At 35.6% G+C, this 27,896-nt stretch overlaps 1 protein-coding gene across 1 annotated transcript in view; it reads right to left on the minus strand.

Annotated features, from left to right (window-relative positions):
* DNAI4 (dynein axonemal intermediate chain 4) overlaps window positions 1–27,896 on the minus strand; it is a 126,026-nt gene that overhangs the window by 75,000 nt on the left and 23,130 nt on the right. The window contains exons 3-4 of the mRNA XM_063105770.1: window positions 10,374–10,558; window positions 9,130–9,245 (exon numbers count right to left, since the gene is read on the minus strand). Of these exons, the coding sequence (XP_062961840.1) occupies window positions 9,130–9,245; window positions 10,374–10,558 (301 nt within the window). The remainder of the gene's footprint in view (window positions 1–9,129; window positions 9,246–10,373; window positions 10,559–27,896) is intronic.

The raw sequence follows: 27,896 nt of genomic DNA on the forward strand, positions 1-27,896 counted from the left end.
TTCACTTTTCCTCCTACTTACCAAAATCCATTGCAGGTGACTTTGTACAGTCAAGGAAAAGACCATGTTGTGAGATGTGGTCTATTCAACCTCTCTGAAGCTACACTGGATCTTATAGCCCATAAACAGTCTCCCTCACTAACACATCCAGCTTCCTTGAGTCTCGTGGTCATAGCTATATGGTCATAGCTCCAAGGGCGTTCCATTATAACTATCCTACAATGTTAATAGGAAGACTGGGGTGAGTAACTGTTGGTACTACTCAAGAAGAATATGGGGCAAGTGTGTGTCGGTACATAGTATGCAATCCTTCTTTGAGCCCTGAAGTTAATTTGTGGTCTACATCAACAACAACCTGTTATTCTTCATTTGGCCTTCATATTAGTTGTCTTTTGGTTTAGATTACAGTCCCCCTCTATCATCTTCACCAGGAGCTAGAAAGACTCTCCAGTAAAAGTCCTGGCTTGCTACAGGAATGCAATGGGCTCAATTTCCATTCAAATAATACATTGAAAACCTTCAGGATACTGAGAGGTGCAAAGTCCTTCATTCCATAACTTGTCTATTATAAATAGGGCTGCAATGAACATGGAATGCAGACATATTTTTGACAAACTGATTTCAAATCTTTTGGGTAAATACCCAAAAGTGAGATTGCTGGATAATACAGTAATTCTATTTTTAGTTTTTTGAGGAACCTCAATACAGTTTTCAATAGTGGCTATAATAATTTACATTCCCACCAACAGTGTACAAGGGTTCCCTTTTCTCCACATCCTTGCCAACATTTGTTATCTTTCGTCTTTTTGATATTAACCATTCTGACAAGAGGGAGATAATATCTCACTGTGGTTTTAATTTGTATTATCCTAATGATTAGTGATGTTCAAAATTTTCTCAAACATCTGTTGAACATTTGTATGTCTTCTTTCAAGAAATCTCTATTCAAATTCCTTGCCCATTTTTTAATTGATTTTTTTGTTTCCTTGCTATTGAGCTGTTGGGGCTCCTTATATATTTTGGATATTAACTCCTTATCTGCTGTATGGTTTACAAGTATTTTCTCCCAATCCATACATTTAAGTCTTTAATTCATTTTGAGTTTATTTTTGTATATGGTGTGAGATAAGGGTCCTATTTCACTCTTCTGCATGTGGATATCCTGTTTCTCCCAACACCATTCATTGAAGACACTATCCTTTTCCCACTGCACATTCTTGCCATCTTTCTCAAAAATCAATTGACCATAAATGTGTGGGTTCCTTTCTAGGCTCTCTATTGTGATCCATTGGTCAATGTGTCTTCTTTTTTTTTTTTTTTGCCAGTACCATGCTGTTTTGATTACTACTCTTTGTCTTTGATTTGTGGTAGTTTGATTATTGTGTGTCTTGGTGTACACTTCTTTGGGGTGAATTTTACTTCAGACCTCTGCATTTCCTGTACATGGGTGTGGACATCTATCTCAGATTAGGGAAGTTTTCAGTTATTATTTCTTAAAATATTCTTTGCCACTCTTTTCCTCTTTCTTCTCCTTCTGCAACTACTGTTATGGGAAGGTTTGGTATCTTGATGGTGTCCAACAATTTCCATAAGATTTCTTTATTCTTTTTCATTCATTTGTCTTTTTGCTCCTCTGATTGGATAATTTCAAATGTTCTGTCTTCCAGCTCACTGATTTTTTTCTTCTGCTTGAATGAGTCTCCTGTTGAAGCTTTCTACTGAATTTTTTAGTTTAGTCATTGTATTCTTTATCTCTAAAATTTCTATCTGAGTTTTTATTATTATTATTATTTCTATATACTTGCTTAACTTCTCACTTTGGTCATGTATTAGTTTCCATATTTCATTAAAATTTCTATCCATATATCCGTGTAGTTTATAGAACTTCATTATGAATATGATTCTGAATGCTTTGTCAGTCATTTCATAGATCTCCATTTTTTTTTTTGGAATTAACTATTAGAGCTTTATTAGTTTCTTTTGGAGATGTCATGATTTCCTTATTCTTTGTAATCACTGTGTCCTTGCATTGTTGTCCACACATTTGAGCAAACAGCCCTCTTCTGGCCTTCATAGGTGTTCTTTGGCAGGGATAGACCTTTACCATTTAATCTAGCCAGTGATTCTAGAGGAGCCAACTGGTGACAACCCTGGGTAGGCAGAGCTTTTTGTGAGTTCTCTAGTTGGCTGGGCCATTGCCTTTGCTCTAATTTTGGATGGGGCTTATGTCTGGACTTTGCTGTCTTGTGAGACCGCTGGCTGGGCTCTGCTATCAGGATGGGATGCAGGCTGGGTACTTTGATGGCTTCTGGTCAGGTTGGTCACAGGATATATTTCTTGGATGGGCAATTCTGCATTTAGGATCTGTAGTTAGGCACAGCTGCAGGCTGAGTTCCAAGGCAAAGTCACTGCTCAGATGGGAGGGACCAAAGGCTATGCTCCTAAAAAATGCACAATTGAGGACAGCTTTCTATCAGGGTGAAGCTAAAGGTTGGGCTTTTGGCTGAGTTAAGGAGCTCTTTGACCTACTGGATCAAGCAGATATAGCCTCTGTGTTTCTCTGAAATGCACAGAGGTAAGTATCGATGCCTGGGCAATGTAATTTGACAAAGTTTTTGGCTGAGAGGAGCTGCCATTTCACTTTCCAGGCCAAGCCAGACTAGCTCCTATGTTTCTCTGAAATGCACAGAGTTGAAAGTCTCCCAGCCTGGGAAGGGTCATTGAATGGGCTTTTTAGCTGGGTGGAATAACTGCTTGACTTCCTGGATCAAGCAGATCTAGTCAGTACACTGCTCCAAAATGGGTGGAGAGTGTATCCCTGTCTGAGCAGGGTCATTGATGTGGGCTCAGAAGCTGGGTTTGAAAATTAGCAATCTAGGGACTCAAGCTAGCTTGAACCTCCCACTGTACTTCTGGAAGCAACCATCTCTGCTCGGCAAGTGAGCTTTTAGATTGGCTGGTATCTGTGATCAGGCACCACAGCTGGCAGAGGCCCACAGCTACCACCAAGATCCACACACTGGTCACTTGACCTCTGTCTCTTTCTTTGTGTCCACCTGGCATGGGAAGTCTAACAGTGCCATGTCCCCTAGTATTCCCCATGAGGTAAGACTGAGTGAGCCTCCTAGGAAGCATCTCAGCATGCTGGGGAAGCTGTATGTCTTCCTATGCTTCTCTTTTCCTCCAGTAGAAACTGTGGGTCCTGTGAAATACTCTCTTTCTGGCATTATGCCAACTTGGGGGAAGAGAAGAGGTGGCACGTTTGAAGCAAGATCATTCCTCTTACCCTTCTAATTCAGATTTCATTCAGTTCTGTAAACAATGTGGATGTCTTAGGCTTGTTTCCAAGTATTGAAGTTTTAAAAGGATATTCTGGCCTGTGGATAGTTGCTAGTTGAACTTTTTGGGTAGCTGGGAGGATCGGAGTCTGAGAGTTTCTATTCTGCCATTTTGCTGATATCTCTTACTATTTCTTTTTCTTGTCTCATTGAACTAGGAAGGACTTCCAATACAATGTCAAATAGAAGTTGTGAGAGAGGACATCCTTTCCCTGTGCACTGTTTAGGTCATTCTCACTGGTTTTCTGCCAGCTTGATCTATCAATTACCAGCAGAGGAGTGCTGAAGTCTCCAACTATAATAGTGGATATATCTATTTCTCTTTTCAGTTTTTTCTGCATGTATTCCCATGCTTTGTTGGTAGGTGCATAAGTGTTTAGTATTATGTCCTATTGTAAAATTGGCCCCTTCATCATTACATAATTTCTGTCTATGCCTAATAATCTTCCTTATTTTGAAGTCTGCTTTGTCTGAAATTAATACAGCTATAATAGCTTTACTTTAATTACTATTAGCCTGTCATATCTTTCTCCAACCTTTTACTTTTAAGCTATCTGCTCCTTTATACTTAAAGTACATTTCTTGTAGTCTGCATGTAATTGGGTCTTGTTTTTCTTTTTAAATCTGACCTGACAATCTGTGTCTTTTAGGTGATATATTTAGATCATTCACATTTAAAGTGCTTATTGGTAAACTTGGATTAAAATCTAGCATCTTTTTTATTTTTTTCTATTTGTTTCTTTTGTTTTTGGTTTCTTTTATTCCCTCTTTCTCTGCCTTCTCTGGTTTAAATTAAGCATTTTAAATAAGTTCATTTTATTTCCTTTATTGGCATAACATTTATATTTCTTTTAAAAACTTTTTAGTGGTTTGTCCAAGGGTTTACAATATACATTTAAAAATAATGTACATCTACCATCAAATAATACGAAAACACTTCACATATAGTGCAGGTACATTATAATAATGTATTCCCAATTTCTTCCTCCCATCCCTTTTGACATTACTGTCATTTGTTTCATTTATCTATATGTTATAAACATCTAATAGTTACTATTATAGCTATGAAGAAATAGCTATCTTTTAGAATAAATTAATAAAAATAATAAAATATATTTTTACCTTTATTTATTCCTTCTCTAGTGCACTTCCTTTCTTTATATAGGTCCAACTTTCCTATCTATATAATTTTTCTTATGCCTGAACATTTCTTCCAGAGCAAGTCTGCTGGCATTGAATTCCCTCAGAATTTTGTCTGTGAAAGTAATTTCACTTTCACTTTTGAAGGATAATTTTTCTGGATATAGAATTGTGGGATGCCAGGTTTTTCTTTCCACACTTTAAAGATTTCATGTTACTCTCTTCTTGCTTACATGATTTCTCATGAGAAGTCTATTGTAACTTATGTCCTCATTCCTCAATAGGTAAAGTGTTTTTTCCTCTCAATTCCTTCAAGATTTTCTCTTTGTTTTTGGTTGTCTGTAGTTTGAGTATGATATTCCCTGGCTTGTATTTTTGTTTTGTTTTGATATTTATCTTACTTTGTATTCTCTGAACTTCTTATATCTCTGTTATAGTGTGTACCATTAACTTTGAAATGTTTTCAACCAGCATTACTACTAATATTTTTTCTATACCAGTCTCTCTTCCGTCATCTTGTTCTGGTATTCCAATTATGTGTATGTTACAATTTTTGATATTGTCCCACAATTCTTAGGTGACTGTTTTTTGGGTTTTGTTTGTTTTTCCCATTGTTTTTCTCTTTGCATTTTAGTTTGGGAAGTTTCTATTGACCTCTCTTCAAATTAACGAATACTTTCCTCAGCCCTGTCAAGTATACTGATAAACCCATCTAAAATAGCCTTCATTTTTCTTGCTGTGCTTTTGATTGCTCATATTTCCTTTTGATTCTTTCCTATAATTTTCATCTCTCTGCTGACATTACACACTTTGCACATTATATGCTTTTTCCATTGACCTCTTAACATATTAATTATAATTATTTTAAATTCCCTGTTCAGTAATTTTTAAATTTGTGTCATAGCTGAACCTGGGTGTGATGCTTGCTTAACCTCTTCAAAATATTTTTTCTTACCCTTTCATGCCTTATGAGTTTTTGATGAATGTCATGTTGTATCAGGTAACAGGTGCTGAGGTAAATAGACCTTTAGCATAAGAATTTATGGGAATCACGCTAGGGAGTTGGTTGTGTCTAGAATTTGTTGTAGCTACAGGTGTCAAAGGCTTCAAAATCATCTACAGTCCTTGCTTTTGTTTCCCTCTTGACTCAGGAACTTCTCTTTGTTCTGCTCCTTAGAAAAAGCCTGTGTCTTGCAACTCTTTCAGCTGTAATCCAGTATTATTGGTATATTCCAATATTATTGGCCCATTGGTGGTAAGGTGTGGGGAAAGGTATGTATTTTATAATCTGGTTGACTCTCAGTCTTTTAGCTGACCTGTGTCTTAGAGGTCTGGTCTTCACACATATTTCTGTTCCTACTCCAAGGAAATGGGACTCTTACTCCTGTTTCCTATTCTCTTCCTTGGTTGAAGTGTTCCCAACATAATTCCTCAAAGCCCCATCCACTGTTCTTTTTCTCCCCTAGGTAAGCAAGAAAGGTTGGTGCTAGGGAAGAATTCTCTTCCCCTAACTGGAATATAGTTTCAAAATTACCCTCCAGCAAATCCCCACCCCCAGAGTAGGTCTTTGTTAGGAAGAGGCTGGAAGTGTTTCAAGGTGACTATTGTTTCCCTCCTTTAGCCAGAGCCACTAGCATGTCTTTCTCAGAACATCACTGAGAGAATTTGATAGATGGAATAAAAGCCCATGTAAGTGTGGGCCCTATCTCTCCCATGACTGTGGTGCCTGATGAATTTCTTATTCTAGAACTAGGAAGCACTTAGCCTCCAGCAAATCATGAGAATAATGTGTTACATTTATGTGTTCCCCCAGCTTATGGTAACCGAATATTGGGAACTATATTTCTCTAGATTACCTGTCTCTCCAGATTCAGGACGGCAGTTTGCCCTGTCATTTCAGTTCTGTGATGAGTCCAAGAAAAGTTGTTAATTTTCAATTTGGGCAATTTATTTATTATAAGACAGGAGTAATACATTTTAAACTCTGTATATGTTGGAGCTGAAACTAAAATTCCACCCCTAGAGATTTTTATTCAGTAGATAGGAGTCTAAAATTTGGATTTCTAACAAATTCCCAGATAATATTGATGTGCTGGTCTGGGAACCACACTTTGAGAATCACTGCTATAAAGAAGAGGTTTTCAATCTTTACTGCACATTCCTTATTGCCTGGAAATCTTTTAAAATTTCTAATAATCAGGCATCATCTCAAAATAATTAAATCAGAACTCTGGATGTGTGACCTAGGCATCTCCCTCCCTCTCTCTCTCTCTCTCTCTCTCTGTGTGTGTGTGTGTGTGTGTATGTGTATGTGTGTATGTATATGTGTGTGTGTGTGTGTGTGTGTGTGTGTGTGTGTGTGTGTGTGTGTGTGTGTGTGTGTGTGTGTGTGTGTGTGTAATTTTTGGCAGCCAGCTGGTATGAGGATCCAAACCCTTGACCTTGGTGTTACAAGATTGCACTCTAACAATATTTTAAATACTAATTTAGAAAAGTGCTACACATTAGAATTACCTGGGAAATATTTAAACATATGTATATCCAGAAATATATTAGAGCAGACTTATACACTAGTTTGCAAGAGCCAATTGTTAAATTTTCAGGAATGTTGTTAAACACAGTCATTATCCAAAATTAAATTATATACAATTGTAATTAAATAAATCATTAAAAACAAAGACAAAAATTGGTCAATACTCAACACTTTCTAATTATGTGATTAAATTTTACTATTATCTAAGCTCTTTCAGTTATTTATATCTATTGTATCTGCATGGTGGAAATGCTATATAATAGTGTGCTACTAAACATCCATTCAGAAACTTCGTGTTGGGAGCTTGAAATCTGCTGTGGTTGAGAGTATTTATGCCATGGAAATTGGCAAATGCTACAATTCAGGGCTTCCTTTGCCACAGTGCAGACAGTGCAACATTTATCAGCATACCACTACTTATGCCTAAACTCTACTCCCAGATATTACAGTTCAGTTGGCCTGAAGTGAGGCTGAACTATGGGAATTTTCAAAAGGCATACCAGATGATTTTGATGTACATTCAAGAATGAGAAACACTACTCTAATCTGAAAGAGAAGCCAGGTGGTAGAAGTGAATTGTTCAGGTGTGATTCAATTTAGAGACTGACTTTGTACTTAAAATTCACTAACACCTGGCAAGGATGATATAAACATTTATATTATTATTCAAAGGTTCTAGACGTGAATTTGTTTTACTTGTTTTTGATGCAGACAAGCAAAGAAAGGCTTTGAAACAAATCAGTACATAAAAATTTTAGTGCAAATCCATTGAAGGGCTTTTAAGCAGAGGAGGCTTGATTGTGTTTTTTAAAAGACCATTCTGGATCAGTTTGGAAAGACAGATTAGAGAGTGGCAAGAATATATGTAGGAAAAGCTGGAGGAGGTTATGACAATAATACAATCCTTCCTGCCTCCCTCTGAGAGAATGAGGTTCTCTCCTGCAGCAGACATTGCTGATTGGCTAAGTTTTTATTCCTAGCCTCTTCTCCCTTCTCTTGCCTCTTTCCATTAATAGGGCCAGGGAAATCAACTATTTAGCTTCCCAGCCTCCCTTGAAGCTAAGGGTGGCCATTTGACACAGTTCTGGCACAATGAGATGAAAACAGAAATACAAACGAAGGAGAAAGGCTTCTGGGAAAGCTTTTACTTTTCTGATAAATGAGGGAGATGTGACTGGTGCTATTGCCTTTCACTTTCTTACTGCCTTTAAAGTGGATGAAATACCCAGAGCTGGGGAAGATATTTTGGGACCATAAGGCAAGAAGAAAAGGTTTTGGAAAAGAGAATAGCAGAACTGCCAATCTGGAATCTGCCATAATTGAGCCACAAAATCAAAGCCAAAAACTTTCTACCTCTTAACTTCTTCTAATGTGAGAAAAATATTTAAGTTCATGTTAGTAGGATATTTTGTTGTTAGCTATTCTGTTGATTCTTGTTAGAAGCATTCCTGTTACATCCTGTTAACACCATAAAGAAAAGTCCATGGAGCACCACTTTTCCAGCCATATCAGTATCTTCACTTATCCCTCATTATCTCAGAACAAAAGATATCTTTATTGCACTCCAAAGCAAGTACCCCTCAAATATGTAACCATTTCTCCCAGCACTTTTGATCATCCATCATCTCATTTTTGTATCTTCATTTTCAAAATCCTTTGTATTACCTCATGTTTTACCCTTTGCCTATACTGGTCTTCCCCCATTTCTTCATCTGACAAATAAGTTATCATCTTTTAAAACCTAATTTAAAGTTCAATAATGTTCTTTGTGAAGCCTTTTTTTCACCTCAAAGGATTTAATCACTCTTTTTGAACTGTTCCCATCACATTCTGCATATGTCTTATTATGGAACTGCTTACAAATGTACCAGAATTATTTGTCTCCTGAGTTAGAAGTTGAGTTCTAACACAGGGTCAGTGGTTCCTCAGGATGATGGTTCAAAAGAGTAACCTTGGGAACTTAAAAAAATAGAAAGGGAAATACTTCCCTGGTAATTCCATAAGCCAGCATTTGTAAATCATTATCATTCTTTTATTTCAAGTACCCAACAAATAATAAGCATGCAGGCTAAACAAATAATGAACTGTTACTGAAATAAAGGAGTACATTTTCATTACCTGTAAAACTAGCCAATCCTTCTCGTTTATAGGATGGTTCTTCTAGGTCCTCTGCTACTATTGATTCAGTTGTTGATGCACTTGACTTAGAAACTGAACTGCTTCCTAAAATTGACCTTTAATAATGAATAATAACATTACTCCTTAACTTAGATGTCCTTATGGGAAATTAAATATATAAATTAGAACATATGGTCAGATGGAGAAATCAAATATACTATACTCGTATAAGCAAAATAGATTAAAATAAATTAATTTTTAAATAATGAGTTTATTTTAATGTTAAATGAAAGGTCATTTAAAACAAATTTTAAGGGTTAGACATGTCAAACTTATTCCTAAAGTCCTTCAATGGATTCCCGATACAGTTAGGATAAAAATCCAAACTAAAGCCTACTTATCACTCTTTCCTTAGCTCTTTTTTTTTTTTTTTTTTCCAGGTCTCCAATCTTATGGAGCTAGCTCTCTTACTTCAGGGCCTCAGCCTGGAATAATCCTCCTTTCATTTTTTTTACCTGGTTTCTGCTGATTGTTCAAATGTCATCTTAAAAATATGATTTTTTAAAAAAAAATCTGTGTATCAGCAGGAAATCCATGGAAGAATCCAAAAATAATTTTCTTAAACATATGAATTTAACATTACTCCATGATATTACATATTCACCCCCCCTTCTATTTATAGTCTCAATTGCCCACCAAAAGAGTGGGTCAAGTTTATTGGAATATTTGTTTTACCAAGCACTCCCATGTGTTTTGTATGCACATTTGGAGGCAGACTCTATAGCAGTACATAATTGCTCACCATTATAAAATAAGAGAGAAATCAAAGCCTAGGAGATGGGGATTTGCATGGGAGAACAGGAAAAAAAGGAAAGCCATCCCTTCCTATAAAATGCAGCTTAAAAGAAGCTGAAAAACCTGGGGGGGGGGGGCGGGAGCCTAATGGGAATTTGCAATTAACTGTGTGTATGTGATGTAATCCCCATCTTTTGGTTCCTCAGGAAATCTTGAGTAAAATCCATATGCTTTTCACAAATACTTTGGTATGAGTGTATGGGAACTCTTACGATATGAAAAGCTCTGCATCTAATTAAAACATGAGAGGAACATAGAGATGGCACACTAGGATAATAGATGGAAGCTGGGAGAATGGAGGCAATTGATATATAATTTACATATATGCAATTTATATGAAAAGACAATATATATGATGTAAAAAAAGAATATAGAAGAGTATACTCTACCTTGTAAACTGCCCTAATATGCTAGGATTTATTGTATTCTGATAAAGGCTATAGGAAGCTATAAATTCTGATCCAAAAGATCCTTCTTGTGATGTCAATAGTTTATTTGGTTTTGCTGTACCAATATGTGGATCTGGACGATAAAGAGGCCGGGGAGTAACATCAACTCCATTTATATCAAACACCTGTAGAAAATGGTTATTTAAAATGAAATAACTAAAAAAACAGTGTTTCTAAATAACAGGTCCTAAAAAAAAATAGAAGTATAATAGAAAAAAGATAAAGGTACTGTTCCTAGATAGGATAAACATGAAAAATTGGATAATGTAAAATTTTATGCTTAAAAAGTTTCTTAATGAGGCACACATTTTTAAAAAAATCTCATTCATGTTTTACCTATATATAAATAACACATTAATTTCAGGAAAATCAGAAAGGTAGAAAGATAATTCATCCAGATTGTTAATATTTCAGTGTATTTAATATTGTATTTGTAAGATTTTTTGAAACTCACTATTTTTCACTTAACTTTATATTAATAAACATTTCCCAAGTTGTTATACGTTCTTGGTTTATTTTTGACTCATTTTTAATCATATCAATTATAAAAATGAACACATACAAAAATGTAATTGAAACATAACTGTTTCATTAAAGAAAACAAAGCAAATGTTCTTGTAATCACCACTAAAGTAAAAAATTAGAACATTGACAGCACCTCCAGAAGCTACTCCCTGGCCTTTGCCCCTTCTGGGTCAGTCTTCTCCCTCCCCCCAGCCATAAAAATTAATTTGAAATTGGTAATTCTTTACTTTCTCCTTTTTATAGTTTCACTAAATACGTATCCCTAAACAATAGAGCTTACTTTTAAAAATTTGTTAAGAAGTAAAATATACATACAGAAAAGTACACATATACATTTAAAGCTTAATACATTTTCACAAATTGAACATACACATATACCCAGTGTTGACCTGAATGTTGATCCTAAGGCACTGATAGAGTATCAGAGAGTTCATTTGAGCCAATATGAGTGATTGCAGCCCAGGAAGATATAGATTCAAGAGGTCTTGAACCATGTGTTCTGATTTGCAGACACAGTATTTTTATAATCACAGAAAGGAGAAAAAAAGGGAAGAGAGGCAACAGCCCTTTAATCAGTGCATCGGTTTTTTTATTGGTTACATAGCATTACATAGGTTAGTGATTGGCCCTTGGTTCCATCATATGCACAAATGTACGAGTAAGGGTCACAAGATACATTTTCAACATTACTAAGTTAATACATAGCCTCTTCAGGCATCACTGGGTCTGGTTTTAGGTTACAAATAGTCTTGTGGTAACAGTTCCAAAATGTGGGGATGTTACTTTCACCCCATTTCAGATCCCTCAAGGCTTTTAGGTGACGTCAGATTTCTGGTTTATCACCAGCATTCATATTTTTTTTTTCTTAATTTTTATTGAATCATAATTGATTATACGTATTTTTCAAGTTCAACATTGAGATATGTTGATCAAATCAATATTACTAGCATATATATTATTACAAATCGTACTTATTCTTTATGCCCCTTGTCCAATCTTTCCCTATCCCCCGCTCCCTCCCCCAGCCCCCTCTAATTACCCTAGATTTCTTCTCTCCTTTTGAAACAGTAATGGTTACTCTGTTGATTTGTTGCCTAGATGATCTGTCTGATACTGAGAGGTGTGTTCAGGTCCCCCAATATTATCGTAGAGCATATGCTTCTTCTGTCACTCTATAATCGGCTTTGTAGAGTGAGACATCCTCTTCTTTGGTCTCTGCTGGTGACTCTCCTTGTGTCAATGCACTCCAGTGGTTGGCAGACCATCTGTGTGGTGGTTGTGGTGTCTAGCCACTTTTGTGGCAGCTGTGGTTATGGTGGTGGCTGTGGTGGGCTGCCCACAAGGAGGTGATTTTTGGGGGCATGTTCCTTGGAGCTGGAGGTGTGTCTGGTTGTGGAAGGGAGGTCTGGTCCCTGGCTCCATACCTCAGGTCGCAGGGTTGGTCCAAGGCACTGGCATTGTGCCTGGGCTGGAACTAATTTTTTGTCCTTTGCTTACTTCTAAAATAGGGGAACTTCCTGTGAGGATCAGTACTTGAGCTGTGTGGTTGAGCTAAATTGCTGCTTTGCTGCTGCTTCCCTAGAGAAGGCTTTTTGTGCAGCTCAGGTTTTAATGGTTGACTTTACAGGTACTTCTGGCTCTTCAGAGACCCGGTGCACCTGGGTTGTGTAGAAACTCTAATCTGGGCCTGAGTCTTTTCATCAAACTGCACCCTGTGCAATTCTATATTCCTGTTCAGTCTCCTCTCAGTGGTCGTATGCTGATTGGGGTGCAGATCAGCTCTTCTTGCTGTGCCCCAGTGTTCCCTCAGTGGGCCTGTCTGCCCCACCGCCCATCCTCCAAACACTTCCCATGGGACAGGCAATGCTCCGGTCCCTTGCGATGACTCACTGGCCTCTGAGTGCCTCCTTTTGTTCAGTTGTTGCGTCTCTTCATTCCTATGTGGGTCCACGGAAACCCTATTAGTGGTCTTGCTGGATTGGGGGCCACTAAGGCCCTCTTCTCCTCTGCCACCTCCAAGCAACTCAGTCCAAAGGGCACAGCTGCAGCTTTTGCCAGCTCCTCCTCCATGCGCTCCACAGCTCCAGCCTTAAAGCGGCTGCGGAATGAAACACTCTGAGCAGTTTTTTCTTTCTCTCATTGTAGCTTCTCCCTCCTTCATGCCCTCCGTAGGTCTCTCCTCCTCTTCCCCTGAGCTCTAGCGGCCCCAACTTGGCTGTTGTTGCTTTTTTATAGTTGTACATTGGTTGATTTGTGGGAGAGACGCTGGGGACCGTCTAGTCCACCATCTTGACCAGAAGCCTCTAGCATTCAGATTTAGAAACATAAAATTTACCAGCATCTCAGAAGTTCCTTTCATGAGAGTCTCTATCTTCCATCAAAGGTAACAATCTTCTTGAAATCATATATTAGTTTTGCCTGTTTTGAACTTTATTTAGATGGAACCATACAGTTTATACCCTTTGATATCTGATTTCATTTGTCCAGTATTATGTTTGAGAGATTCATTCATATTGTTGATTACAGTAGTAGATGGTTTATTCTTGTTGTACAGTATTTGTGTGAATATGTACAATTTTATTCATCTAGTCTATTGTTCGGGGATATTTCTGTAGTTTCCAATTTTTTTTTGGCTGTTACAAGTGGTGCTGGTAGGAATATTGTTGCACATGTGTTTTGCTAAACATACTTTCTAAATTTCTGTTGGGTACATACCTAAGAGTGAGATTTCTGGGTAGTGGATTATGTATATGTTCATGTTTAAAAGATACTGCTAAAGAGTTTCACAAGTGGTTCCCATTAGCAGTATATGAGAGTTCTGGTTGCTTCAGATTTTTGCCAAAATTGGTGTTTCCCATGTCTGTCAATGAAATTCAGTTTTGCTTGATTCTAAAATTTGTATAAGCTCAGTTGGCTAGAATGCCAAGTGTTATAACACCAAGGTCAAGGAGTCGCATCTCCATACCAGCCAGCCACCAAAACAAAACAAAATAAAATAAAATTTATATAAATAAAGTTATATATTCCTTCATATCTGGCATCTTACTTTCAACAATGTTTTTATTTTTTCACCTGTAAAGTAGTTTGTTCGTTTATTGATGATTGTAAAGTAGTCCATTGAACCATATTTATCTATTTTGCTTAGTAGATATTTGAATTATTTCCAGTTTTGGGCCACATTAAAATTGGTTTAATAAACATTTGTGTAAAAATATGGTATACATAAGCATGCGTTTGTGTAGGGGATATATAGATATGAAATTGATGGGTCAATTTGATTAGCTAACACAAAACTGTTTTCCAAATTAGTGGTGAAAATTTTCAAAATTACAGGCAGTGTGTGACAGTTGCTGTTGTTCCATATTTTCATCAACTGGCACAGTCAGATTTATATATTTAAGCCAGTCTGATATGAGTGGACAAGTATCTCATTTTTATTTTAATTTCTATAAAGTTGGAAATTTTCCTTTTCTTATATTTATTTCCATTTTGATTTCCTTTTGGAAGGGAGAATTTCCCTTTCAAGTCCTTTGCACACTTTTTTATTGGGATCTTTTTCTTATCGATAATGTAGTTCACTAAATATTCTGAATATAAATCCTTTCAGTTTTATAAGTTGTAAACATCTTTCACTCTGTGGCTTCATTATCTCTATGGTGTATTTGATGAATAGAAGTTCTTAGTCTAAATGCAATCAAATTTATCATGTTTTCTTTATGATTTGTGTTTTAAATGTCTCATATTTTCTCTCTGAAGTCATATTTTCTGTATGTTGATTTTCATATTGAGGTCTATAATATACCTGAAATTGAGTTTTGTATATAGCATGAGGAAGGAAGCCAATATATTTTTATTCCATAATAGTACCCAATTGTCTTAACAAGATTTTTTAAAAATCCTATCTTTTCCTCATTAGTCTGCATTGTGCATTTATTATAAAACAATTGTTTATATATGCTCAGGTCATTTGTAGGTTCTCTGTCTATTCCTTTGCTGATAATATTACACATTTTTATTAAGTTTGGTATCTTGGAGAGCAAATCTTTTCATCAAGTTTTTATGCAAGAGTGTTTTGGCTATTTTTAGCCATTAGAATTTTTATATACATTTTAGAATTATCTTGACAAGTTTCTGAAAAAAATATAATAAAATGATTTTAAAGTTTTGATTTAAATTGCAAAGAATCTATAAATCAAAACTTGGAGATAATTGATATGCTTAAAATTTACTGTTTCTAAGCATAAACATGGTCTATTGCTCCATTTGTTTGAGTTCCTTTTAATGTTTCCAAATAAAATTTTACAGTTTTAAAAATATTTGTATGTACATCTTCTGTTATTTTTTTCTGCAAGTGCTTGATATATTTTAGTGCTTCTATAAATGGTCTCATTTAAAAATATCTAATGTTTGGACTATTCATTGCTGGTATATAAATGCACAATTTTTATTTTTGATTTGATATCAATAAACTTGCTAAACACGCTTATTAATTTAATAATTTAACAGTAGGTGATTTTGAATTTCTCTGTAGACAATTGAGTCATGTACAAATATTCAATATTTTGCTTCTTCCTTTCTGTCCAGGGCCAAAGAGCCCGGTCATAGCCTGCCCAGGGTCATGAAGCCCCGACAATAGCCCTCAGACACTAAAGATATAAATGCTGTGACCTTTCCGCCCTTTTCTCCTTCTTACTGCTTGCACAGCCCTAGGCGTAGATCACTGCTGCTTTGCTTTAGATAGCTGAGAAATGTTCCATTTCCTGGAACAATTTGCCCTGTGATTTTTCCCAGAAAACATCTGCATACTTCCTTATCTGCTGATTCCCTCCTGCTGTCTATATAAGCTGTGACCTTCTGGCTAATAAACAAGACTTGATCAGAATACTGTCTTGTCTCCATTTCTCGCGTCTCTTGTCCCATCCAATTCCCACTCCCCCCTCCAGGGTCTGCGTTGAATATCCCGCGGGTCGGGACACCTTTCCAGTTCTTACAACTTTTATTTCTTTTTCTTGCCAAACGGAACTAAGACTTCCAAAAATATTGGATAAAAGTGGCAGCCATTTTTGAAATGTTTCACTATTTGATTTAATTGCTGCTGTAGGATTTTACAGATAGCCTAAATCAGATTTAAAAAGTGCCTTTTGATTCTGTTTCATAAGAATTTTAAAAATTTTGAATAAATATTAAATCTTATTACTTTCTGTCTGTCTTGAGACAATTATATACTTTTTTTTCCCTTTAAGAAAAACTTAATGTAGTGAAGTACACTATGGATTTTTAAATGTTAGACCAACCTTGATTTTTTTGTGTGTAAACTCAACTTTCTCCTTTTGTTTTATGCAGTTTTGTTGTTATTCAATTTTATTTGCTAACATTTTATTGAGGATTACTCCATCTATGTTTGCAAATGAGATTGGCTCATAATGCTTCTTTCTTGTACTGTTGTATTCAGGTTTTAATATCAAGGTAATGCTAGATAAAACGTCTTTTGGCTAGCATATACATACTCTCTTGTATGTTCTGTTTTCATCCATTTATGAGTTTGGCATATATCACAATTGAAGCCATCTGGGCCTGGAATTCTCTTTGAAGGAAGAAAAATTATTCATATAAATTTCTTTAATTGCTTCCGATGTTCAATTTTTGTTTGTCCCTTTAGGTTAAGTGTAATTTTTTGAAAGAATTTTTTAATTTTACATAAATTTTCAAAATTCAAAATTTCTATAAAATTACATATAGTCTTCACTAATTAACTTTTTTTTTTTTTTTTTTTTTTGCCTTTTTCATGACCGGCACTCAGCCAGTGAGCGCACTGGACATTCCTATATAGGATCCGAACCCGCGGTGGGAGCATCGCCGCGCTCCCAGAGCTGCACTCTCCCGAGTGCGCCACGGGCTCGGCCCACTAATTAACTTTTAAAATAGCTTTTAAAGTGTACAATTCAGTGGGTTTTAGTACAAGTTACTTTGAAAAGTTTGCAGAAAAATGGAATTAAAAAACAAAATTTTTCATGAACTTTATGAAAACCCCTTGTATATTCACAGATATGTGTAATTATCACCACAATTAATTGTAGAAGCTTTTTATACTTCAAGAAGCTCTGTATCCTTTTAACTATGACCCTGTAACTCCTGTCTCCCCTCCTAGCCCTAAGGCACCACTGATATACTTCATATCTCTATAGATTTTCCTATTCTGGACTTCCATGTAAACGGAATCATATACTCTTTGGTATTTTGTGACTGGCTTGTCTCACTTTGCATAATGTTTTCAAGATTCATCCACGTTGTAGCATGCATCAATGTTTCATTCCTTCTTATGGTTGAATAATATTTTATTGTATGGATCTATCTATCACATTTTGTTTAGCCATTTTTCCATTGATGGACAATTGGTTGTTTCCACATTTTGGCTCTTGTGAATAGTGCTGCTAGAAACATTTGTGTACAACTTTCTGTGTGGAAATATATTTTAATTTCCCTTGGGTATTATACCTAGAAGTGGAATTGCTGGGTCATATGACAACACTGTGCTTAACCTTTTGAGAAACTTCCAAAGTGGCCAGACCATTATACATTTCCACCAGCAGTGTATGAGGGTTCTGATTTCTTCACACTTGTTATCTGAATTTTTGATTCTAGCCATCCTAGAGGGTGTAAAGTAGATATCTCATTGTGGGTTTAATTTGCATTTCTCTGATGACTAATAATGTCAAGCATCTTTTCATGTGCTTTTTGACCATTTATATAACCATGTTAGACAAATGACCATTCAGATCATATCCCCAATTTTCACTTGTTTTTCTTGTCTCCATTAATAAGTTATAAAAATTCTTTATATATTACAGATACAAGTCCTCATCAGATACAAGATTTTCAAATATTTTATCCCTTCTCTGGGTTGTCTTTTTGATGAAAAAAAGTTTTTAATTTTGACAAAGCACAATTTATCTGCTTTTTCTTTTTCTTTCTTTTCCTCATGCTTTTAGTGTCATACCTACGAATCCTTTGCCAAATCCAGGGTCATGAAGATTTACCCCATGTTTTCTTCTAAAAGTTTTATAGTTTTAGCTCTTAAATCTAGTTATTTGATCCATTTTGAGTTGATCTTTTTATATGTTATGAGCTAAGGGTCTAACTTCATTCTTTTTCATGTGGCTATCCAGTTGTCCTGGTACAACTAATTGAACAGACTATCTTTTCCAAACTGAATGATGTTGGCATTCTTATAAAAAAAAATCAGTTGACCTTAGGTGTATAGATTTATTTCTTAACTCTTAATTCTATTCCATTGATCTATATGTCTTGGGCCAATACCGTATTATCTTGATTACTATTGTTTTGTAGTAAATTTTGAAACTGGGAAGTGTGAGTACTCCTACTTTATTCTTTTACAGAATCTTTTGGCTATTCTGGGTCCCCTGCAACTCCATATGAATTTTAAAACCAGTTGCCAATTTGTAGAAAGAAGTCAGCTGGGATTCTGATAATGATTGCTTTGAATTGACAGATCAGGTTGGGGAATATCACCATCTTAACCATGGTAAGTCTTATGATCCATAAACATGGGATACTTTCCCGTTTATTTAGACCTCCTTTATTTCTTTCAATAATGTTTTGAAATATTTAGAGCATATATTTTGCTCTTCTTTTATTAAATTTATTCCTAAGTATTTCATTGTTTTTAATGCTGTGAAATAAATCGTTTTAATTTTCAAATTATTTCAGTGTACAGAAATACAATTTATTTTATATTGATCATGTATTCTCCAACCTTACAGAACTCATTTGTTATTTCTAATTTAATGGATTCTTATGAGTTTCTACATTTAACATTATGTCATCTGCAAATATGAGTAGAGTTTTACTTGTTCCTTTCCAATCTGGATGCCTTTCATATCTTCTTCTTGCCCACTTTCCATGTCCAGAACATTCAGTACAATGTTCAATAGAAGTGACAAGAAGGACTTGTCTTATTACTGTAATTAAGTATGGCATAAGTTGTGGGGTTTTTTGTAGATGTCCTTTATCAGGTTGAGGAAATTCCCTTCTATTCCTGGCTTGTTGAGTGTTTATATCATGAAAAAATGTTTAATTTTATCAAATGTTTTTTCTGTATCCACTGAGATGATCATGTGATTTTGTTATTTATTCAAATGATATATTACATTAATTTTCCACTGTGCATCTCTGGGATAAATCCCACTTTGTCATTGTTATGTGTTGAATTATATCCCCCCAAATTTCATATATTGAAGCCCTAACACCCAGTACCTCTGAATGTGACTGTACTTAAAAATAAGGTCTTTAAAGAATTAAGTTAAAATGATGCTGTTAGGGTAGGCCCTAATCTAATTTGACTGTTGTTCTTCTAAGAGATTAGGACACACAAGGAGACATCAGGTATGCACACACACAGAGGAAAGACCACGTAAGAACAAAGTAAGAAAACAGTAATTTGCAAACCAAGGAGAGAGGCTTCAGAAGATAGCAAACCTACCAATACCTTGAAATTCTAGCCTCTGGAACAGTGAGAAATTAATTTCTGTTGTTTAACCCACCCTGTTGGTGGTATTTTGTTATGGCAGTCCTAGCAAATTAATACTGTCATGGTGTATAATACTTTTTATATGTCACTAAATTTGTTTTGCTAGTATTTTGTTGAGAATTTTTACATTCATATTCATAACAAATAGTTTATTGAGAAATCTTGGTCTGGTTTTGGTATCGGGTAACATAGGCATCATAGAAAAATTCGGGAAATGTTTCTTTCTCTTCTGTCTTGGACAAGTTTGTAAAAACTGGCTTCAACAGTGAAGCCATCTGGGCCTGGCCTTTTCTTTGTGGGTAGTTTTTGAGGGTGTTTGTTTTGTTTTGCTTACTAATTTAATCTCTTCACTTGTTATAGGTATAGTCAGATTGTCTATTTCTTCTATAATCAGTTCCTCTAGTAGTTTGTGTTTTTCTAGACATGTGTCCATTTCATGTAAATTATCTAATTTGTTGGCACACAATTGTTCATAGTAGTCCTTTATAATGCTTTTTATTTCTGTAAGGTTAGTAATATACCCTTTTCCATTTCTGATCCTAGTAATTTTATTTTATTTTATTTATTTTATTTTTATTTTATTTTTTCGTATTTTACTTTTTTAATTTTTATTTATTTTTTTTTAATTTTATTTTGTCGATATACATTGTAGCTGATTAATGCTCCCCATCACCAAAACCTCCCTCCCTTCTCCCTCCCCACCTCCCCCCCAACAATGTCCTTTCTGTTTGCTTATTGTATCAACTTCAAATAATTGTGGTTGTTATATCTTCTTCCCTCCCCCCCCCGATTTGTGTGTGTGTGTGTATGTGTGTGTGTGAATTTATATATTAATGTTTAGCTCCCTCCAATAAGTGAGAACATGTGGTATTTCTCTTTCTGTGCCTGACTTGTTTCACTTAATATAATTCTCTCAAGGACCATCCATGTTGTTACAAATGGCAGTATTTCATTCGTTTTTATAGCTGAGTAGTATTCCATTGTGTAGATGTACCACATTTTCCGTATCCACTCATCTGATGATGGGCATTTGGGCTGGTTCCAACTCTTGGCTATTGTAAAGAGTGCTGCGATGAACATTGGGGAACAGGTATACCTTCGACTTGATGATTTCCATTCCTCTGGGTATATTCCCAACAGTGGGATGGCTGGGTCGTATGGTAGATCTATTTGCAATTGTTTAAGGAACCTCCATACCATTTTCCATAGAGGCTGCACCATTTTGCAGTCCCACCAACAATGTATGAGAGTTCCTTTTTCTCCGCAGCCTCGCCAGCATTTATCGTTCATAGTCTTTTGGATTTTAGCCATCCTAACTGGGGTTAGATGGTATCTCAATGTGGTTTTGATTTGCATTTCCCAGATGCTGAGTGATGTTGAGCATTTTTTCATATGTCTGTTGGCCATTTGGATATCTTCCTTAGAGAAATGCCTACTTAGCTCTTTTGCCCATTTTTTAATTGGGTTGCTTGTTTTCTTCTTGTAAAGTTGTTTGAGTTCCTTATATATTCTGGATATTAATCCTTTGTCAGATGTATATTTTGCAAATATTTTCTCCCACTCTGTTGGTTGTCTTTTAACTCTTTTAATTGTTTCTTTTGCAGTGCAGAAGCTTTTTAGTTTGATATAATCCCATTTGTTTATTTTTCCTTTGGTTGCCCGTGCTTTTGGGGTCATATTCATGAAGTCTGTGCCCAGTCCTATTTCCTGAAGTGTTTCCCCTATGTTTTCTTTAAGAAGTTTTATTGTCTCAGGGTGTATATTTAAATCCTTAATCCATTTTGAGTTGATTTTAGTATATGGTGAGAGGTATGGATCTAGTTTCATTCTCCTGCATATGGATATCCAGTTATCCCAGCACCATTTGCTGAAGAGGCAGTCCCTTCCCCAGTGAATAGGCTTGGTGCCTTTGTCAAAGATCAGATGGCAGTAAGTGGGTGGGTTGATTTCTGGATTCTCTATTCTATTCCATTGGTCAGTGTGTCTGTTTTTATGCCAGTACCATACTGTTTTGGTTATTATAGCTTTGTAGTATAGCTTAAAGTCAGGCAGTGTTATGCCTCCAGCTTTATTTTTTTTGCTGAGCATTGCTTTGGCTATTCGTGGTCTTTTATTGTTCCATATAAATGTCTGAATAGTTTTTTCCATTTCTGAGAAAAATGTCTTTGGAATTTTGATGGGGATTGCATTGAATTTGTATATCACTTTGGGTAGTATGGACATTTTCACTATGTTGATTCTTCAGATATCTACAGAACATTCCACCCAACAACCTCAGAATATTCATTCTTCTCATCAGCACATGGATCATTCTCCAGGATAGATCACATATTAGGTCACAAATCAAGTCTCAATAAATTCAAAAAAATTGGAATTATCCCATGTATCTTCTCAGACCACAATGGATTAAAACTAGAAATTAATAACAAACAAAACTCTGGAAACTATACAAACACATGGAAATTAAACAGCATTCTACTTAATGACATATGGGTCCAAGAAGAAATCAAGCAGGAAATCAAAAAGTTTATTGAAACTAATGAAAACAATGATACATCATACCAAAACCTGTGGGATACTGCAAAAGCAGTATTGAGGGGAAAATTTATTGCATTAAATGCTCACTTCAGAAGAATGGAAAGATGGCAAGTGAACAACCTAACACTTCACCTTAAAGATCTTGAAAAACAAGAACAATCCAATCCTAAAGTTAGCAGACGGAAAGAAATCATTAAGATCAGAGCAGAACTGAATGAAATTGAAAACCAAAAAACAATTCAAAAGATCAACGAATCAAAAAGTTGGTTTTTTGAAAAGATAAATAAAATTGACAAACCATTAGCATGGCTAACAAAAAAAAGAAGAGAGAAGACTCAAATAACAAAAATTAGAAATGAAAAAGGCGATATTACAACTGATTCATCTGAAATACAAGGAATCATTCGAGACTACTATAAACAACTATACGCCAACAAATTTGAAAATCTGGAGGAAATGGATAAATTTCTGGACACACACAAGCTCCCAAAACTGAACCGTGAAGACGTAGAAAATTTGAACAGACCAATAACAATAAAGGAGATTGAAGCTGTTATCAGAAGGCTCCCTACAAAGAAAAGCCCAGGACCAGATGGATTCACAGCAGAATTTTACCAAACATTCAAAGAGGAATTGACACCGATTCTTTACAAACTATTCCAAAAGATTGAAACGGACGCAAATCTCCCAAACTCATTCTATGAAGCAAACATCATCCTGATACCAAAACCAGGTAAAGATATAACCAAAAAAGAAAACTACAGGCCGATATCCTTGATGAATATAGATGCAAAAATCCTCACTAAAATACTAGCAAACAGAATACAGCAACACATACGAAAAATTATTCATCACGATCAAGTGGGATTCACCCCAGGGATGCAAGGTTGGTTCAACATACACAAATCAATAAATGTGATACACCATATTAATAAACTCAAACACAAGGACCATATGATCATCTCTATAGATGCTGAAAAAGCATTTGATAAAGTTCAGCACTCATTCATGACAAAGACCCTCTATAAGTTAGGTATAGAGGGAAAGTATCTCAACATAATTAAAGCCATATATGACAAACCCACTGCCAATATCATCCTGAATGGGGAAAAGCTGAAAGCTTTTCCTTTAAGAACAGGCACTAGACAAGGATGCCCACTCTCACCACTCCTATTCAACATAGTGTTGGAAGTACTAGCCAGAGCAATCAGAGAAGAGAAGGAAATAAAAGGCATCCAGATTGGAAAAGATGAAGTCAAACTGTCCCTGTTTGCAGATGACATGATCCTATATATCGAACAGCCTAAAACCTCTACAAAAAAACTGTTGGAATTGATAAATGATTTCAGCACAGTAGCAGGATACAAAATCAACACACAAAAATCAGTAGCATTTCTTTTCTCCAATAGTGAACATGCAGAAGGAGAAATCAAGAAAGCCTGCCCATTTACAATAGCCACCAAAAAAATAAAATACTTAGGAATTGAGTTAACCAAGGAGGTGAAAAATCTCTATAATGAGAACTACAAACCACTGCTGAGAGAAATTAGAGAGGATACAAGAAGATGGAAAGATATTCCATGCTCTTGATCCTAGTAATTTTAGTCTTAGCTAAAGGTTTGTCAATTTTGTTAATCTTTTCAAAAAACCACCTTTTGGTTTCATTATTATTTTTTTAAATTCAATATTTCACTAATTTCCACTCCAATATTTATTACTTCCTTCTTTCTACTTAGTTCATATTATTTGCTCTTCTTCTTTCAGTTTCTTAAGTTTGAAGTTTAGGTTATTGATTTGAGATCTTTCTTCTTTCCAGTGTAGGCATTTCTGTCTATAAATTTCCCTTCAAGCAATGCTTTAGCTCCATCCCATAAGCTTTGGTATGTTGTGTCTTGATTATCAATTATGCCAAAATATTTTCTGATTTTCCTATTGATTTCTTCTTTGACCTATTTATTATTTACATACCACCACTGCAATATTACATTATTATTTTCTTCTGCATAATAATTTCTAATGTAGCATTTTAATTTCATTAATAATTTTTTCACTATTTTTAAATATTTTTTTAAGTGATTGTTCTAGGACCATATACATTGTATCAAAATAGGTTTGGATTTATACTAGCTTAATTTCAGTAGTATATTGAAATATTACTTTTATATCACTCTATTCCCTTTGTCCTTTCTTAGTGGTATTTTTAAGCACATCTATTAATATTACAAACCAAAAGTTCAGTGTTATAATTATTAGTTTACCATCTGTCATCATTTTCTTAGTCTATTACAGCTTTGCACCCATCTACCTCCTTTGTGTGGTCTTTGGAAAATATATTACACATATATCACATTTCTATATTTCACAGGTACAATAATACATTATATACATATTATTTTATACCATTACTATCAAATTAGTTAAGGTTAAAAAAATGCAATAATAGTGCTGTTATAATTACATGTCCTTTACTGGTGTTCTTTGTTCATGTGGATGTTAATGACCACCTAAAGTTACTTGTTTTCATCATGAACTTCTCAGAAGGAATATATCCTTGCAGTTTTTATCTAGGAAACTCTTTATTTCACCTTTACTTCTGAATGAAAGTTTTACTGGATATAAGATGCTGGTTGAGTTTTTTTTCTTTGAGCACTTTGAATATATTATTCCTCTACCTTCTGGCCTCCATTGTCTCTGCTAAAGAGTCAGCCATAAATCTTATTGGGGTTCTGTTAGAAGAGACACTTTTTCTCTTGCTGCTTTTGAGATTTTCTCCTTGTCTTTGACTTTCAGCCTGTTTACTGTGATGCACCTCTTTGTGGGTCACTTCACATTCATTCTATTTGGAGTTCATAGAGCTTCCCGAATAGGTAGGTTGTTTTTCAATAAATTTGAAATGTTTTCAGGGATTTGTTTAAAAATATTTTTTTTCTACTTTCTGTCTCCTTTCCTCTTCCATTATGTGAGTGTTGGTTCATTTAATAATGATCCACATTTTTCTGAGGCTCTATTCATTTTCCTTCATTTTTTTCCCTTTATCTTTTTTGGATATTGCATAATATATGTAACTGTCTTCAAGTTTGCTAATTCTTTCTTCCACCCACTAAAATCTACCGTTGAGCTCCTCTAGTGAATTTTTAATATTTCACTTATTATGCTTTTCAAAAATTTCCATTTGGTTCTTTTTGTAAATCTCTATTTCTTTATTGATGTTTTCTATATGATGTGACACCTTCATCATAACTTCCTTTACTTTTCTGGTGAGAGAGCAGCCCCCAGAACCAAAATAGGTTCAGAATGACTCCCACTTCCCTTTTGTTAATTATGGCTTTCTTTACACCTGTGAATAAATTTTTAATGGCTGCTTTGAAATCTTTCTGATAAATGTGACTTCTGCTCCCTTTCACAGGCAGTTTCTGTTGTCTGTTTTTTTCTTGTGCATGGGTCATACTTTCCTGTTTGTTTGCATGCCCTGTAATTTTTTTTTTTTGTTGGAAACTGTAAATTTTAGATAACATACTGTAGCAACTCTGGGTACTTGTCCTTCCCTCCTCTCTGGAGCTTGTTTTTGCTATTTGTTTACTTGTTTAGTGACTGGACGGGTTATTTTAGCACAGCATATATCCCCATTATGAAGTGAACTCTATCAACTAAAATGTTATGTCAAAGTCTTAAACTCAGTGCCTGAGACTGTGGGCCTTCTTTAAAAAACAAGTCTTTGCAGATTCAAGTTAAGATGAGGACATTAGGGTGGGCCCTAATCCTATAAGACTGGTGTCTTTATACAAAATTTGGACACTGACACACAGGACAATGACTACTAGAAGCCAGGAGAGGAGCATGAAACAGATCCTTCCCTATCACATTCTGAGAGAACATGGCTTGCTGACACCTTGATTTCAGATTTCTGGCCTCGAGAACTGTGAAACAATAAATTTCTACAGTTTTAATTTACAGGATTTGTGGTACTTTATAAAGGCAGCCCAAGGAAACAAATATACACCACCCACAGTATTAACACTTTGATATTGCTCCTCAGTAAGGTACAGCTTTGGGTATGCCCACAGCCACCCTGGAATGACAGTGGTACTGGCAGTCTCTATTCCACTCTTTCTCTGTTCACATCTAGCAGTTAAACTCCATTAATTGCCAGCTGATTGCTCTATTGCTTTCAACAATGAACTAGTGCATGTTCTCTACAAACTAAAATTCAGTTGAATTGTGGCTTCTTCTGTGGAATAGTTTCTGAAGTCAGTGTTTGATATTTGTTCTGACTTCCAAAGGACCCCTCCCAGCTGCCTTATATCATGGTCCCAGAGACTGTGTACTAGCCAGCCTACAGCCTAAACTGTATCTTCATTAGATCCATGAATTTCATCCCAACTGCCTTTCACCACAATCTCTACTGTTTTTGAGGGTACTCATAGGGTTAAACTTCTCCACTACTATGTTGCAAATGAAGTTGGCTCCCTTGGGAAGATATTAGGAGCTATCTGTTTTATAGCCTGCTTCTTCACCCAGGCAAAATCTCTGCACCAGGTCTCTGAAGCTCAGGGTAGAGACTCCTTGAGTGACAGCCTCACACTCTAGTCATTGAGTGCTAGACTGAGTGGAAGTGTAGTAGCATGAGGTCTCAGCTTGCTTCTTGAGGCATGAAACCACTTCCTTATGAGACATGGCAAGGCCCAAGTATTCTGTGTGCCAGCCATACCAAAGGTAGACCTCACGAGTGGGGTCTGGACAGAAGAAGCGAGTCCTTTACTCTTTACTACACTCACCTGGGCCTTATCCTCAGCAGTGGGCAGCTGGGGGCAGGATGAGGAACACTGAAGTCCTGCAACCTAAGAAGAAAGCCTTCTGTCTGGTAGCTGAGGGAACAGAGTTCCCTGCATTCCTGGATGAAAGCAGTCTGGAGTGTAGTTTCTATCTCACTGGGCTGAGGGTGGGGAGGAAGGGAGCAGTCTTGGTTCAAATGTCATATAGACTCTCACCTTTCTTAGTGAATTTTCATAGATCTTCTTGAACAGAAAAAAAATAAAATCTATTCATTTGTGGTTTGTCCTTAGGTTCATTTCCAGAAGAATTAAATAATTGTTTTTAAAAAATAATTTTAACCAATTTTATTGGGAAATGGGTCATTGGAGCACTTCATGCCCTCATGCTCTAAAGTTGTTCCTTCTAATTATCTTTTTTTAAAAAACTATGATAAACTACACATAACAAAATTTATCTTCTTAACTATTTTAAAGTGTATAGTTCAGTGGCATTAACATATTGGCATTGTGCAACCATCATCACCATCCATCTGCAGAACTCTTTTCATCTTGCAAAACTGAAACTCTGTACCATCAAACAACTCTCCTTTATCGCTTCCCCCAATCCCTCGCAACTACCATTTTACTTTTTGTATGTACAAATTTGACTACTTTAGGTAGCTCATATAAGCATAATCATACAATATTTGTTCTTTTGTTGATGGCTTATTTCACTTAGCTGTATTTCTTATAGCATTGACATAGCATATGTCAGAATTTCATTTTTTAAGGCTAAATAATACTGCATTATATGTATACACATTTTGTTTACCCATTCATCTCCTGATGGACACGAGTTGCTTTCTCCTTTTGACTACTGTTCATAATACTACTATAAAGATAGTTGTACAAACATCTATTCGAAACTCTGCTTTCAAGTCTTTTGGGTGTATACCCAGAAGTGAAATTCCTGGATTGTATGGAAATTCTATTTTTCTTTGAGGAACCACAATATTATTTTCCATAGTGGCTACACCATTATACAATCTCACCAACTGTGCCAGTTTCTCCACATCTTTGCCAATACTTGTTTTTTTGCTT

The sequence above is a fragment of the Cynocephalus volans genome, chromosome 8 (genome assembly GCF_027409185.1).
Source record: "Cynocephalus volans isolate mCynVol1 chromosome 8, mCynVol1.pri, whole genome shotgun sequence".
Classification (NCBI taxonomy): Eukaryota; Metazoa; Chordata; class Mammalia; order Dermoptera; family Cynocephalidae; genus Cynocephalus; species Cynocephalus volans.